This window comes from Malaclemys terrapin, chromosome 6, assembly GCF_027887155.1.
Source record: "Malaclemys terrapin pileata isolate rMalTer1 chromosome 6, rMalTer1.hap1, whole genome shotgun sequence".
Classification (NCBI taxonomy): domain Eukaryota; kingdom Metazoa; phylum Chordata; order Testudines; family Emydidae; genus Malaclemys; species Malaclemys terrapin.
The window spans coordinates 15649281-15663470 of record NC_071510.1 but is presented as its reverse complement, the minus strand read 5'-3'; the positions used below and the strand labels follow the sequence as shown (position 1 = coordinate 15663470).

At 45.3% G+C, this 14190-nt stretch overlaps 1 protein-coding gene across 1 annotated transcript; it reads left to right on the top strand.

Annotated features, from left to right (window-relative positions):
- Positions 1–2210: 2210 nt before the first annotated feature.
- GNG10 (G protein subunit gamma 10) lies at positions 2211–11996 on the top strand. Its single transcript, XM_054032696.1, has 3 exons — positions 2211–2382; positions 8246–8377; positions 11027–11996. The coding sequence occupies exons 1-2, from the start codon at positions 2302–2304 to the stop codon at positions 8369–8371; spliced, it is 207 nt and encodes a 68-aa protein (XP_053888671.1). The 5' UTR covers positions 2211–2301; the 3' UTR covers positions 8372–8377; positions 11027–11996.
- Positions 11997–14190: the final 2194 nt, after the last annotated feature.

Here is a 14190-nt window from a genome sequence, read left to right as displayed (position 1 = left end):
GACAGTGTGTGTTGGGGAAGAGTGAGTGTGTCGGCAGCATGCTGTCTCTTTAAGTTCAGACAGAGGCCAGAAGCAACCAGTCCTGAGGCAGGGGACCCCCCGCCCCCATCAGCCATTGCCTCCCTCCCTGGCTCTCCACAGAACAGCAGTCCTTCGCCCCCACAGCAGCAGCCTGCCTGCCTGCTGCTGCGCCGCGTTCCTATTGCCCAGGGGGAGCAGGATTTCAGGTTTATGATTTGCTGTTTTGAGACCACATGCTCAGCTGTCAGAATTTCCTAGAGCTTTGAAAGGGGAGGGGCGCATGCTTGCATAGCTGTATGCAGTGCAGCCAAGTTCAAAGCAGCGAGCAGAGCAGTCACGGTGGACATTGTGGGATACTGGGGGAGGCCAGTTATGGCAACATAGCGAAATGGCAGCGTCTACACTGACACTTTGTCGCTTTAACTTTGCCGCAAAAAGCTCTATGCCTCCCGTCAAGGTGGTTTTATTTTGTCGGCAAAACAATAGAGTTTTGGTGACAAAAGTAGCATTATAGTGCGTACACCTCCTCTGTTTTGTCAGCAAAATTTGCCTTTTGCCAACAAAACAGTGTATTGTAGGCCAGGCTTTAGGCTAGCTGTATACTAGAAACACTACAGCAGCACACCTGCAGCTGTGCCACTGTAGTGTAGACACTCACCATAGCAATAGAAGGGTTTCTTCTGTCCCTGTGGTACATCCACCTCCACGAGAGGTGGTACCTAGTTTGATGGAAGAATTCTTCTATTGCCCTAGTGGTATCTCCACTGCACCAGAGTTTAGTTTGACTTAATTACATTATACAGGGCATGACCTTTCTCTGTGTTGAGCAATGTAGTTAAGCTGGCCTCACTTTCTAGTGTAGACCAGCTGTAAGTCTCTGATCCTGGATTTGGATTTGTGTAGAGAGACCCTTTCACTTGACTTCAATGGGGTTCTGTACAGACACCGGTGTCTATGCATGTAGATCCAGGCCTAAAAATGGGTAGTAGTGTGGAATGGGATGCCTTTCAGGGGTTTGATTTTTCTTCATATATTGGGATAGTTTGCAACTTTTGAGCACTAGTACCTGCAAGAACTTTCAAGTTCTAGCTGCAGGTGACAATTTCTAACTGCTGTGTGGATAGGGTTTTTTATGATGTTTATTAATCTAAGACTTTGCACATTTGGAGTAGGGCCAATATTTATATTTTTGTTTAGCTGTTATCTGGAGAATGTAGCTAATTCTAATGGTCGCAGTACAACTGTTCTACACCAAAGATACATATTTAAGCCCAGATCCTGAAAAGATCCATGTAAGCAAACCTCTGTGAGGTCAATTCTACACAGTCAAAAAAAGTCTAATCCCAAACCCTGAAGCTAACTGAAAGACTCCTATTGACTTTAACCAGCTTTCAATCAATGGCAAAGATTCACATGTATGGCTGGATCCCTTTACAGGCCTAAGGATTGAAGCTGTAAGATCGTCAGGCCAGGGACCCTGTTTTCCTGATTTTATTTTAAACAGTTCCATGAACACCACTGGTGCATAACAAATAAGGAGAATGTTTTTTTACACTCATATTAATGAAAACATCCAAGTGCAACTGCAGCACATGAATGCAAAAGGCATCTTACAACACTGCTAACAAGCCACTGCTACATTGTTCTTCCAATAAACCCATTTAAGGCCGGGCCATTGTCCTCCTGCTTTTGCAGGCAGCTAGAACAAAGAGGAGCCTCCCATTTTGGGGGCATTGGTTAATGAAGGAAGCCTTTTGTTTTCCTTCCTCAAGAGCAGCCAGCATGTAACCATGACCAGGAGTCCGGATCTTTGGAAGACAGGCGGTTCGGCTGCAGCACAGAAAGTGGGCTGCCCAATCCATGCAATATTAGTCTGTATAATAACTTCGCAAGCCGGCTGCCGACACTCGCAAGGGCCCGCAGGTTGATAACGTTACACGGCCCAAAAAACCTTCCCCCTGCGTTTCCGGGGTGCAGTTACAACCCGAACTGCAGGGCGAGCGGGGACGCCCCGGGGCCAGGCGCAGCGCCGCGGGTTGCCACGCATGAGCTGGGGCACGCGTGGCTCCTCAGGATCGGGCCCTCCCTTTGCACCCTCGGCGCTGTGCCACGTCGCGGCTGCTTGGTGGCCTCTAGATGGTGCTCTGGGCAGCGCCTGCTCCTTGGGAGCTAGTGGCGGGGCCGGAGCGGGGCTGCCTCCTCCCCCTCTGAGCTCAGTTCCTGCTGCCCTGCGTCTCTCGGGGCTGCTGGGCTCGCCTGGGTGCCGAGCTCGCCGCCAGCATGTCTTCCAACGCTAGCCTGAGCAGCATGCAGCGGCTGGTGGAGCAGCTGAAGCTGGAGGCGGGGGTGGAGAGGATCAAGGTGAGAGCCCCAGGCAGGACGCTGCTGGCTCGCAAAGGGGGGGATGAGCTCGGCTCGGCTCTGGTGGCCCGCTGCGAAATCGGAGGGGAGTGGCAAGAAAAGTGGGCGAGCAGTGTGGCTCTGGTTGGGGTCAATGGGGGGGGAGGTTGAGTCCCCTTTTCGGAGGGGGGCAGCGCGAGGGTAAAGGCACTTGGCTGGGGGTCCAGCCACCACGCTACTAGCTCCGACCACCCAGTCTAGGGTGACCAGATGTCCCCCCATTAGGAGCTTTGTCTTATATAAGAAACTGTACCCTCCCTCCCCCCAGAAAAAAAAGTGTCCCGGTTTTTCACACTTGCTATCTGGTCACCCTGTGTCAATCTCAGACAGCAGCAGCCCATGCACCCAGAGGCGAGTGACTACTAAATCTGCAGAGATGGGGGTGGGCTGGGGAGAGCCCCTGATGGAAGCAGCTGTGGGGGATCGGAACCCAGGGGTGCTGTTGGTCTAGGCCGATGGTTCTAGGTTCCGTTCTGTAACAGGCTTGTCTGCTTTGGGCAGCACAAACTCAGCAGCTGCTCTGTTCTGCTGACCTGAGCATGTAGGGGAGAGAGATCAGTGCTCCCCAGCCTTGCTGCACTGCACGGATCAGTAGGTTGGGACAGGGCTGGAGTTTTGTGACCAGGCTTTCATTACCTGGCTGGGTCAAAAAAGGGTTTTCTTACAGTGATTGTAGGTTCTACAAGGCTGTCGGGGGGCTGGCTGCTTCTGGGCACAACTTGGTACCCAGGTGAGTGGGCTCATCTGGGGTGCGGGCCTTCTGATCTGGGATCCAGGGAAATACCTGCAGCTGTGGTGGCTTCTGTTTATGTTAGGAGGAGAATGTAGCAAACAGCTGGCATGGAAGTCTCATCAACCCAATGGCTGAGTAGCCCCCCAGGTCTGGGGTGGTTTGTAAGGGGAAAAAGCCATGAGTTGATTGTGTTTTTTTAACATTGGCTTATTTTCTGTTGTTCTATAGGGTTTGGTGTTAAATAAAATGAGCTGCCCCTTCCCGCGCCAGCTCAGTAGGACAGAAGTAGGCAAGGACTTGGCCCAGCCCCAGGCTGGTGGGAAGAGCAAACATGGAGAAGGCTATGGGGAGGAGAGGTGCTTCAGCAGTCTGTGCCGGTTGATGGGGTAGGGAGGGTTAACTTCCTTCAGTTTGAGATATTTTGATAAAGGACTGGGAGAGAGTGACTGAATGATGTACTTGGGGGACAGGTTCTGAGCCTTGGATGCAGCATGTGGGGTGCCTGCCAGTCCAACTCATCAGTGTGGCAGGAGAGCATTTCCCAGGAAAAAAGGCGATAATGAATAATATAGCAGAACCTCATTAATTCTTTTTGCTGATCCACAAACATGATGATCTAGACCCCAAACCTGCTGATCTCACCCACTTCCAATTAGACTTGAATAGAGAGGCTGTAATGAGGCCTGCCAATTCCTAGATGTGTGTATGTTTGTTTTTATCATTATTTCTTTTATAAAATCCTGCCAACAAAAAGCCTCGTTTTATAGCTGGTAATCCATGTTTAGAATTCCATGTTCCACAGTTGCTTTGATAAAGAAACTCTTTCTAGCTATGTGCAAAGTCCAACCCTGTTTCAGGCTGTAAAATAATGAAAGTAAAATTAATTTGCATTTAGTATTTTCCTCCTCTCTCATCACCCCAAGTGTGCACACAGCCTTACTCTGCCCAGTTCATAAAACACAGGCTTATCTTGAAATCAGATTTGAATACAGCTTCAATACTTTAAACTGTGGCCGTTTAGCTAGCTATTTTATAACTAGAAAAATCTAGTCTCTGCTCTTTCTCAATTTGTGCTCATCTGCTTCGCAGGGAAAGTGGCAAGCGCGTAACTCCCTGACCTGTACAATTACATGATGAAAGTAAGAGGATATTTTAACATCAACTCACCCTTCTCTCCAATACATTTACTAATAGAATCAAGAAGGCTCATCAGTAATTAAAACTAAACAATATTAGTTAAAATGACAAAGTACATTTAGGCCTGGTCTACACTGGGGGGGGGAGGGATCGATCTAAGATACGCAACTTCAGCTATGAGAATAAAATTGAATTAAAATTACTTACTTTGCATCCTCGCGGCGCTGGATCGACGGCCGCGGCTCCCCCGTCGATTTTGCTTCCGCCTCTCGCACTGCTGGAGTTCAGCAGTCGACGGGAGAGCGATTGGTGATCGATTTATTGCGTTTATACTACATGCGATAAATCGATCCCCGATCGATCGCTACCTGCTGATCCGGCGGGTAGTGTAGACGTACCCATAGACTGATTCAGTAACAGGGATTATAGTTTATCATTTGTTTGCTTGCATGTTCATTCATTACATTGGGGAGTCTGCAATGAATAGCCTGGTCAATGGTACAAATGTGCACAGTTCTTCTGTATTGTAGCAGTGCGGTATTGTCTATTACAGTTGAGGGTGCCTAATCATTTCCATTCCAATGTTCTGTTGTCAACTCTCGATAACATTCACCTGTCAGGCAGAAATGTCCACTCTTGCTCTTTGTTAGAAGGTGTTTGGTTTGTTTATTGGGGTCTCTGGTTTTATTTGTTGGACTTTAAGAAAAAAAGTCAGATAAAAAAATATCTCTTAGCAAGATAATTTGATCACAGAACAGTAAAATAGGCATAAAAAGAGGAAACACCAAGGAATAGAATAGAATGATGAAACAACATGCAGGTGGATTTTAAAAGATACCGAGGTGGACGCTGTGCGGGGGAAAAGAGAGCTCTCTTTTGGCCGTTCAGAGTATGTGATGAATTATCTGAGGGAAATCCACCCCCACGATTGCACGCTCTGGTAGGGTTTTTGCCCTTCTCTCCAGATGAGTGCCCAGGGAGCAAGACTTTCCCAGAGGAGGAGACTGGTCTGAAAGTGATACCTACTCACAGGGACATGCACAAGGGGGGCTGCTGGGCTGAGCGCAGTTACTGCCATATGCTGAAAGATGATCGATTAGGGAGTGAGAGGGGAAAACGTACATTTGGCTTGCATGGAGAGCGCACAAGCAATGATGACAGATGGCCCTGCTACTGAATGGTACTAACCTGTGCCACATAGACTGCTACTGCACAGCTGCCGCACGCAAGGTGTGCACCTCCTTCAGACATAGTTATCAACAGCAGTAGGATACATATGGCTCCTTGCTCATCGGCTGGCTGCAAAGTTTGCTCGTGTCAGCAAAGCTAGGCAGAAGAGGGCTGCAGAGTGGTGCTGAGCAACGTACAACATGGCATATCCTGGACACACTCTGCTAATTATTCCATAGCAGAGCACTGTGTATGTAGCCCTGCCCTTATCTTCTGCACTTTGGTATTGGCACAGGGCACTTAAATATACCAATTAGCTCTTCGGGTGCATGGTCACACAACAGAAAATGGTCCAGTTTTCAGGTTCCTCAGTAGCGACTGGTGCTGCGGTCCAGAGAATGGCGTGGCTCGGAAATGGTGAGGCCAGTCCCAGAAAGGGACCGAGAAAGAATAAGAAACCCTCCAGGCATTCCAGAAGGGGAGGCTCCATGGTCGGGGAGAATGGCAATCAGTCAGTCTACTTCTGCAGAGTTCCTTCTACCATTGCCTCTTGGGTGAGGCTGCCTCAAGCATCTCTGGTATCAGAGGGGTAGCCGTGTTTGTCTGAATCTGTAAAAAGCAACAGAGGGTCCTGTGGCACCTTTAAGACTAACAGAAGTATTGGGAGCATAAGCTTTCGTGGGTAAGAATCTCACTTCTTCAGATGACTTGCATCTGAAGAAGTGAGGTTCTTACCCACGAAAGCTTATGCTCCCAATACTTCTGTTAGTCTTAAAGGTGCCACAGGATCTTCTGTTCCTCAAGCATCTCTGAGGCTCTGAACACAGCATGGTGGGATGAGATACTCAGAAAAATTAATATTGGGGGGGGGGGGGGTGGCTGGCAGTGAATAGAACAGACCCCAAAAAGGGAACTGAGTAAGGGGGCAGAGAAAAGCCACACCATGTGCTTGGGAATGCTGATGGATCTGACAGTCTGAGAATGGCAGCAAGCTCACTAGGCCCTAGGGATGGATGGTCAGGGCTGTCCTTAGGCATATGTAGCATAGGTGGCTGTGTAGGGCACCTGTGGGGCTTAGTGTTCACCCTCCTGCCTGTTCTGACCCTTCCTGCAGGCACCCACCACAGCTGGCTGCTGCAGCCTGATGAGTCTTCCTCTGGAGGGGATCTAGTCCTTAAAAGTGAAAAAGCCTCCAGCCTGCCAGACCTATTAGCTCAACACTGAAACTGTTAAAGAGCCAATAATGAAACCATTTAACAGGCATTTGCCAACTCCCAGGTATTCCTGTCAGTTTCTGAATTTCTTGTCCAAAACAGTTGTGCATTACTGTAATAAAATTTGCTTTAAAAATACTTCATTAGCGTATAAATATGGAGATATACCTATCTCCTAGAACTGGAAAGGACCCTGAAAGGTCATCAAGCCCCTGCCTTCACTAGCAGGACCAAGTACTGATTTTGTCCCAGGTCCCTAAGTGGCTCTCTCAAGGATTGAACTCACAAACTGTGGGTTTAGCAGCCCAATGCTCAAACCACTGAGCTATCTGTCCCCCCTGTATGTTACTGAAGATTATAAATTCACATCTCTAAAAAATCCTTGCATAGATTTTTAGATGCACAATCTGAGTATTCATCTTTAGCCTTAAATGTTTGGATCTTCAGACATACAGTTTTTTAAATAAATCCTTCAAAAAACCACCCTTATCTAAAATACACATGCGAGCCCAGGCTGACGTCAGGCATGGGGCACCAGTTTAATAATACTGAATAGGGCCCCATAAATCCTAAGGACGGCCCTGTGGATGGTCCATTCATGGCAACGGGGACGTTGGGGTCACTGTCCCAATCCAGCAAGTAAACCCCTACAGTCCCCTCTTCTGGGAGCGCTGGGGCGCTGCACAGGGAGGGAGAGCTATATTTCCTGAGCTCAGAAAAAAGCCTGGTGTGTAGCTTCAGGTGAGGATGTCACACTTGGTGATTGGGGATTCCAGTTAGTGTTCTCCAATAGGGCCCTTTGGCTGACTAAAATCCTACCACGTTGGCAGACAGACACCCCATCCTTAAACGTTTCCTGGATCCACACTGCTGTCTGCATCCTCACCGTCTGATTCCTGAATCTCTCTCTGTCCAGCTCCAAAAGTTGCATATGCTAACCAGCTTGCTGTCTAAGAGAGGAGCATGGATGCTTCGGGCTCCTCAATACCTTCTGTCTCCTGAGCTTGCTTCAGACCTATCCGGCCACTCCACTTCAAGTGCCTATATCTAGATTTAGGAGATTAACTTTAGGCACCCAATCTTGATAATTTTGACCTAAATTAAATTTTTTAAGGGAGGTTCGAATTTTAAGCTCTTCACTCTGCCCTGCTGCTAGCCTATGTCTCGCCTGATTTGTCTTCTGTTATTTAGTGCATAAGCTCTTTGGGATGGGAATGATGTTTTCCATGGTGGGAAGCGCTGTGTACATTGCTATGTGGCTATTTTGTAATAAAGTACTCAAGAAAATTGAATTGCTCTGTGGCACAATGAAACCGAAATCCGTGGCACCAACATCTACATTCCACACGCTGCCGTGGCTGAGAATTGAAAATACTCATTGACGCTACGTCTGTCTTGTCAGAGCTGTGTGCGTTTGAATCTGCGTTATTTCACTTTTCGCTTTGGGAGCTGGCTTGGCTGCTTTCCTACTCTGTGATAATGGCTACTAAAAAGGAGCAACTATCTACTAGACGCCAGGGAATCAACTGATTTCCCCTGTGTATATGAGTGTTTCTTTTTCCTTGTACAGGTCTCTCAGGCAGCTGCAGAACTTCAGCAGTATTGTATGCAGAACGCCTGCAAAGATGCCCTGCTAATAGGAGTTCCTGCTGGGAGCAATCCTTTCCGGGAGCCTAGGTCCTGTGCTTTACTCTGAAGTCAGGTAGGGTAGCGACAGAAGTCGTATATGCTATCTGCTGTAAACCCCAAGCCCTAGAAATGACAAGTTTCCAGTGGGTTCTCTTCCTGTCTCTTACATACATACTAACAATACCTCTTCTGTAGCAAAGTGCTTACTTTTTTTCTACTCTGGCCCTCCAAATGGATTCCTAGTCCCTCTGGTCACTAGAGTTAAAACGTTTTTCTCCCTCCAGACGTCCCTCCTCTCTTCTTTTGCTTGTTGGCGGATACGGTGTCTGTAGCTATTTTTAAAATGAGTCTTCAGCAACAGCAGGATGTTGGGTGCGTAATCAGTTTGATACTCTGCACTTCAGATAAGACCCTTCTTCATTTTGGACTCTAGGAAGGGTTTAGAGATCAAAGGCAACAGGTGTTGATGGCACACTTCCAAGTTAGCTTTTATCTTCTCCCGCTGTAACTGTAGATTGTTTCTACTCAGCCGTGCTCTCAATCCCCATTCCTCCATTGGCGGTGACCAGTGAAAAGGCAGCTACCTCCACTTGAGAGTAGGAAACTGTCCCTCCAGAGGAGCATGGCGTACTACCCAAAATGGCCAGTAAGGGACCCAGTTCCCCTTCCCCCAAAGTTGAGTCATCTCCCTACGCTTGCATCTCCAGATGGCCTTCACATTACATTCACAGTGGTTTAGGAATGAATATTGTCTAGGAAGTGATTTCAGGGGGTGCTTTCTTCCAGCAGATATGGCATTCATGTAAGGTACCATTTTAGAAGATCAGTTATCTGGGGAAAGGAAGGAAATTTAGAGGAAGGATTGACTGTGCAGTAAACTTAATTATACATGGTTGATTCTGTTGACCCAATAATAGATCATCCAGTTTCTAATTAACTTAAGCACGGCATTTAACATGTTCAATGCCATTTGCAGTCTCTTACAATGCATTTCAAACATACCGTTTTTCCTGTTACTTCACACCCTTTAACTCTCTTCAGCTGTTGATGATCGACCTGGAAGTGCATCAGATGGAACTGCATTCTTGATTAGTGTCTTTGTTAACTAACGCAGTCCCAAAAGAGACTGCAGGCAGCTTGAAAGAAACAAATGAGGCTGCAGCATTTTAACTGATTTAAATAACTCTCCGCTTGTTACAACACTTTTTAGCTTGCATGTTATATTGCAGTTCACTTAGGCTGGGCCTACATTAGGCTTTTTCCCACCATTGTTACAGCTGGCGCAGCTCCATGAGAGACGGCAGCAACAGAGGGCCTAGTGTAGACTGGTAACCACTGTCATCGTTGACCTGCTCTGAGCAAGTCTAAACAATGTGGTTCACTCACCAGCAGCCACCTGAACGCTGTCTACACTAGTGTTCCCTGCATTGCCGGCACTGCTGGTAGTAACAGCGGGGAATATTAAGAAAAAAATTTGAGTGTAGACAAATCATTAGGGTCTGGTCCTGCAAAGGCATTCTCACCTATGTGTTTATTCCCATCCGTAGCCATATGGACAGCCCTGGTACTTCAAGGGTGTGAGTAGTTCTTTGCAGGATCAAGCCCCTAGGTCTTGCCTAAAAATCTTACATAGCACAGGCAGCATGTTTAATGTAGCAGCAGCCAATCCTCATAATTCTTTAAAAGAGACAAATAAGGTAATAACTCCTGGTAGGGAGGGTAAATAAATTACCACGACAGGAGGAATGATGAGAGTCCCATTTACTTGCGCTTTGTTAGAAGACACTGTCAACTTGAAATCTATTCCGTTTAATTGGTACTTTTGTCCCTCTGCCAAATTTTGAGGTTTTAAAAATCACATTTTCCTATGTTTTTTTTTAAATGTTTGTTTTCTCTTCTGGAGCTGTGTCAAAGTAAAAGCTCCTGCAGCCAATGGCTCATCGGGCTGACATGGTTTCATAGCCAGTGGTGTAGAAGGGAGTGGTGTGGCCAGCATCCTGTCTGACCATCTTTGGCTACTCTAACCCTATGGATCAGGCACCGTTTTGTAGGTGGGTGAACTGGAGGTGGCCTTTTAGTGTGAGACTGAGCAAGACTCAAACCTGCGACCTTCACCATTCAGCCAACCCACCTCTGGAGCTGTGTGAAAAAGGGGAAATTGACTGGGGGGAAAGGGCAATTGATGGCTCAAAATGCTGTCAAATGCACAAACAGAAAAAATATTTTCTCTCTTTTCTCTGTTACAATAATCTTAGGTGTCCCGGCAAATGTGATATTTAGGATGACGGTGACTCTTCCGTATTCTGTTCCTTTTATGAAGCTGCCATTCTAGTTGTGTATGTGTGTTTCTAGGACTTGACTCCATCTGAGTTAAGAAATAAAGTATCATATGGTTACATTGGCCTGTCAAGATGCAGGATTTTTCTCCTGTTTGAGGAATAAGAGCCGAGTAGATGATTTATTGCAAGCATTCCAGAAGTATTGGGTTTTATGTTTTTCTTCTTTTGCTAATAGACCGATATTTCATAGCACTTTTGCTACTGCTTTATGAGGATAAAATGGTGGGGACAAATTTTACAGTATTCCAGGAAGCTAGCACCCATCAATGGCACGTTTAACCTAACCCACAGTGAAGAGGCTTCTGTGTTACAGCTTGTGAGAAGAATTTATTAAAGAAGAAAGGCGAAGACAGCCTTTAATAAAACTCTTTTTCCTTTTGTAGGGAACGTCGGTGGAGAGTTCTCTTCAAGCACGAAATGAATAACAGCTGCCTTTCCTCCTCAAGAAAACACTATCTCTGTGCCCTACTTTTCCTGTGGCCAAAACAATCTCCTAGATATTTATCAATCTGTTCTGGTGTATCAGTAGTTGACTAGATCTTTTGCTAATACGTGTAAAGTATTTTATATGAGAAAGCACTCTTAATAACTGAGTTAACATTGTTTCCATAGTTACTACACAAGCTTATTTAATGATGAGGTTGTTTACATTTTAGAAAGGAAAAATATTTTAATTTTACCAAATAACGTTTTTCCCCCTTAATAATTGTGATGCCTGGATTAAGGATTTTTCTACACACTTAAATGACTTCTTCCTCTCACCCACACTTGGTATTCACATTTTCTAAACAGACACCCACTAAGTGCATGTTAAAATACACAAGAACCCAGTTTTAGTAAGAGAACAGTGTTGCCAAATGGAAAGGGTTTTTGTTTTGTTTTGTTTTTAAATTTTTAAGACTTGGGAGCTAACTCACACTGCTTTGCAGCTGCCTTTAAATCAGTATGTGATGTCTTTTATAGAAACTGCCTGACAGTATGTAGCACAGACTTGATTCTTACGACACATTCACTACAGAATGTCCAATTTGTTTACTGTCTTTCTTGTTTGTGCTTCTCAAGATATTGCTTGGTTGGAATTTTCTTAACATGTTTAAAATGTGATTCACAATAGTCACAGAACACTAGAAAAACATGAATGCAAAATGAGTTCACACTCAGAATGATCAAGGCTTGAACTACACAACTCATTAAGCCTCTATGAGTGTATAATGTTGTTGGTTGTGTGCCTTTGGTTTTTTACAGAGCACTTTTACAAGACACTGCTTATTTTTTTTAATAGTTTTTCATTTTGTTTACTCTCCAGTGTTTGTATTAATCTTTAGAAGCTTGGAAATAAAATTTCTTTCCCTACTGCCTTTGACTTTTGTTTTATTATAAGGAGGAAGAGACCTGTTTGTTCATATTTAGACATGGGAAGGAGGGCTCATGAATTACGTGGCATTTAGGGCTGCATAGGTTACTGCAGGAATCCAGAAAAGTTTGTCTCCTGTTAATAGAAAAGCAGTAGTTATAGATGTTTAACTTCTTTGTGTGAATAAGGGAAGGCATCATAACCCAACTTATAGGAAGAAATGTGCACGGAGCATTTCATATGAAAGGTGCGTATAATTCCTTAGAGTGAGATTTTCAAAGAGGACTAAGGGATTTGAACTCTCATTTCCAATTAATGTCACTGGGAACTGGGCATCCAAATCTCATAGGCAACTTGGAAAATCTCACCCTGAATCTTTCACAAATACCTTCATTCTGGGGAGGTACGGCAGAGGAGCGTACTAGTTTAGTGCCTATGTATATGCCCTGCCAATGTGAACACCTCCTTCCACAGGAAAGAATTTATGCCCTTCCTCGACATACTTCTTTCCACTCCCAGCCACCGTGCTCCTTTCTGTTCTTATCTATCTTAGGTCACCTGTACATCTCACAGTTATTAGGGTCCGTACCTCACAATGCTGCTGCAATGCAGGGAAATTCTGTGATCCCCATTGTGCAGACGGATATCTGAGGCCCAGAGGGAAAAAGTGACTTGCCCAAATTTAGGGAGCTTGTGACGGAGCAGGGCCATCCTTCCTTATCAGTGCCTCCCCTTTGTACGATACAACTCAATAGCCTGTAGAAAGATAGGAAATTTGCTCGTCCTCAGGTGTATTTCACCTGGGAAGTAAGCAAATTACCAATAACTTGGGTTTATCATTTAACTGTGACCATTCGACTTGGTTGAGGGTTGGTGGGGTTGGCTGCGAGGTGATGGGCTCAGACAAAAAGATGCAGTGTGGTGCCTGGAGGTAGGTGTTTTCTGCACGAGTGGGAGAAAAAATAGGGACAGAGTCATCAAGGATGGAGTTGGACAACATGGGTTGCCCAAAAAAATCACTAGTGAATTCTGTGTTAACATTCTGGGATTTTTTTTTAAATGCATCTCTTTTAGAAGCTAAAAGCATTTAATATTTCTTAATATTAAATGAATGGGGGAAATCTTCTTTTGTGAGTAATATTGCCTCTGTGTGTGCCTTTGTGGGTGGGAGAGAGAGAGAGCCAAAGACAAATAGTTTAACACTGGGTGTTGGGGTTTTTCCTTTTTATTTAAGATGTTGCAGCAGCTAGCTTTGTAATTCCCTTTTTTTCTGGACCAGCATAAAAGGAATACAAACAGCAAGTTACGCCCCCTTTGCACTTAGCCTGCTGAAGGCAGTGTATGCCTGTATCTGTTTTTAAAGTTATCTATTGTAGGTTCTCTGTCAATGTTCTGTACTGTCTAACTTTTCTTGTATGGGGGGGAGGGATAGCTCAGTGGTTTGAGCATTAGCCTGCTAAACCCAGGGTTGTGAGTTCAATCCTTAAGGGGGCCACTTAGGGATTTGGCACAAAATCAGTACTTGGTTCTACTAGTGAAGGCAGGGGGCTAGACTTGATGACCTGGTCCCTTCCAGTTCTAGGAGATAGGATATCTCCATTAATTTTTAATATATTTAATTTATGTTCACATTAAAGTTTGGTATGTGTGAAAGGACAAATACAGGCTAGGGAGTAGAAGCTGTATTTTTTCCCTCCCTGTGGTTATCTACGACAGTTTTTGCAGAGCTGTAGTCTTACACTGAAGCAACAGATTCCTGAGCTTAGCAGTTTGGGGGAGAGTTTTCAAAAACACTACCAAATCCATGATGCAAATAGAAAGAGAGTGGTTTGGTCAAGTGACCACAAAAATGGGCTAGAAATAGCGAATGGACTGCAATGTCTATTTAAATCCACCTCCTATTCTGGGTAAAGTAGGGGGGAGGTGGTTTGTTTGCAGTTCTACAGAAGATAATGATTTTGAATGTTGCATATGAAAGCTCTTTTCTAAACCCTCCTTTCCAGGCAACTTGCATAACAACAATTTCGGATCCTACTGTAAGTTAAAAGCTGCTGGTAGCATTGTCACTGTTGTGGCAGGACTTCTGCAAGGGGAAATCGTTCAGCATATTTACTTCTAGGAATTCTCACTTTAGAGCCAGGATCCCATTTTCCTCTTGAAAACAAAACTGCTGTCTCTGGTGATCTATTTATT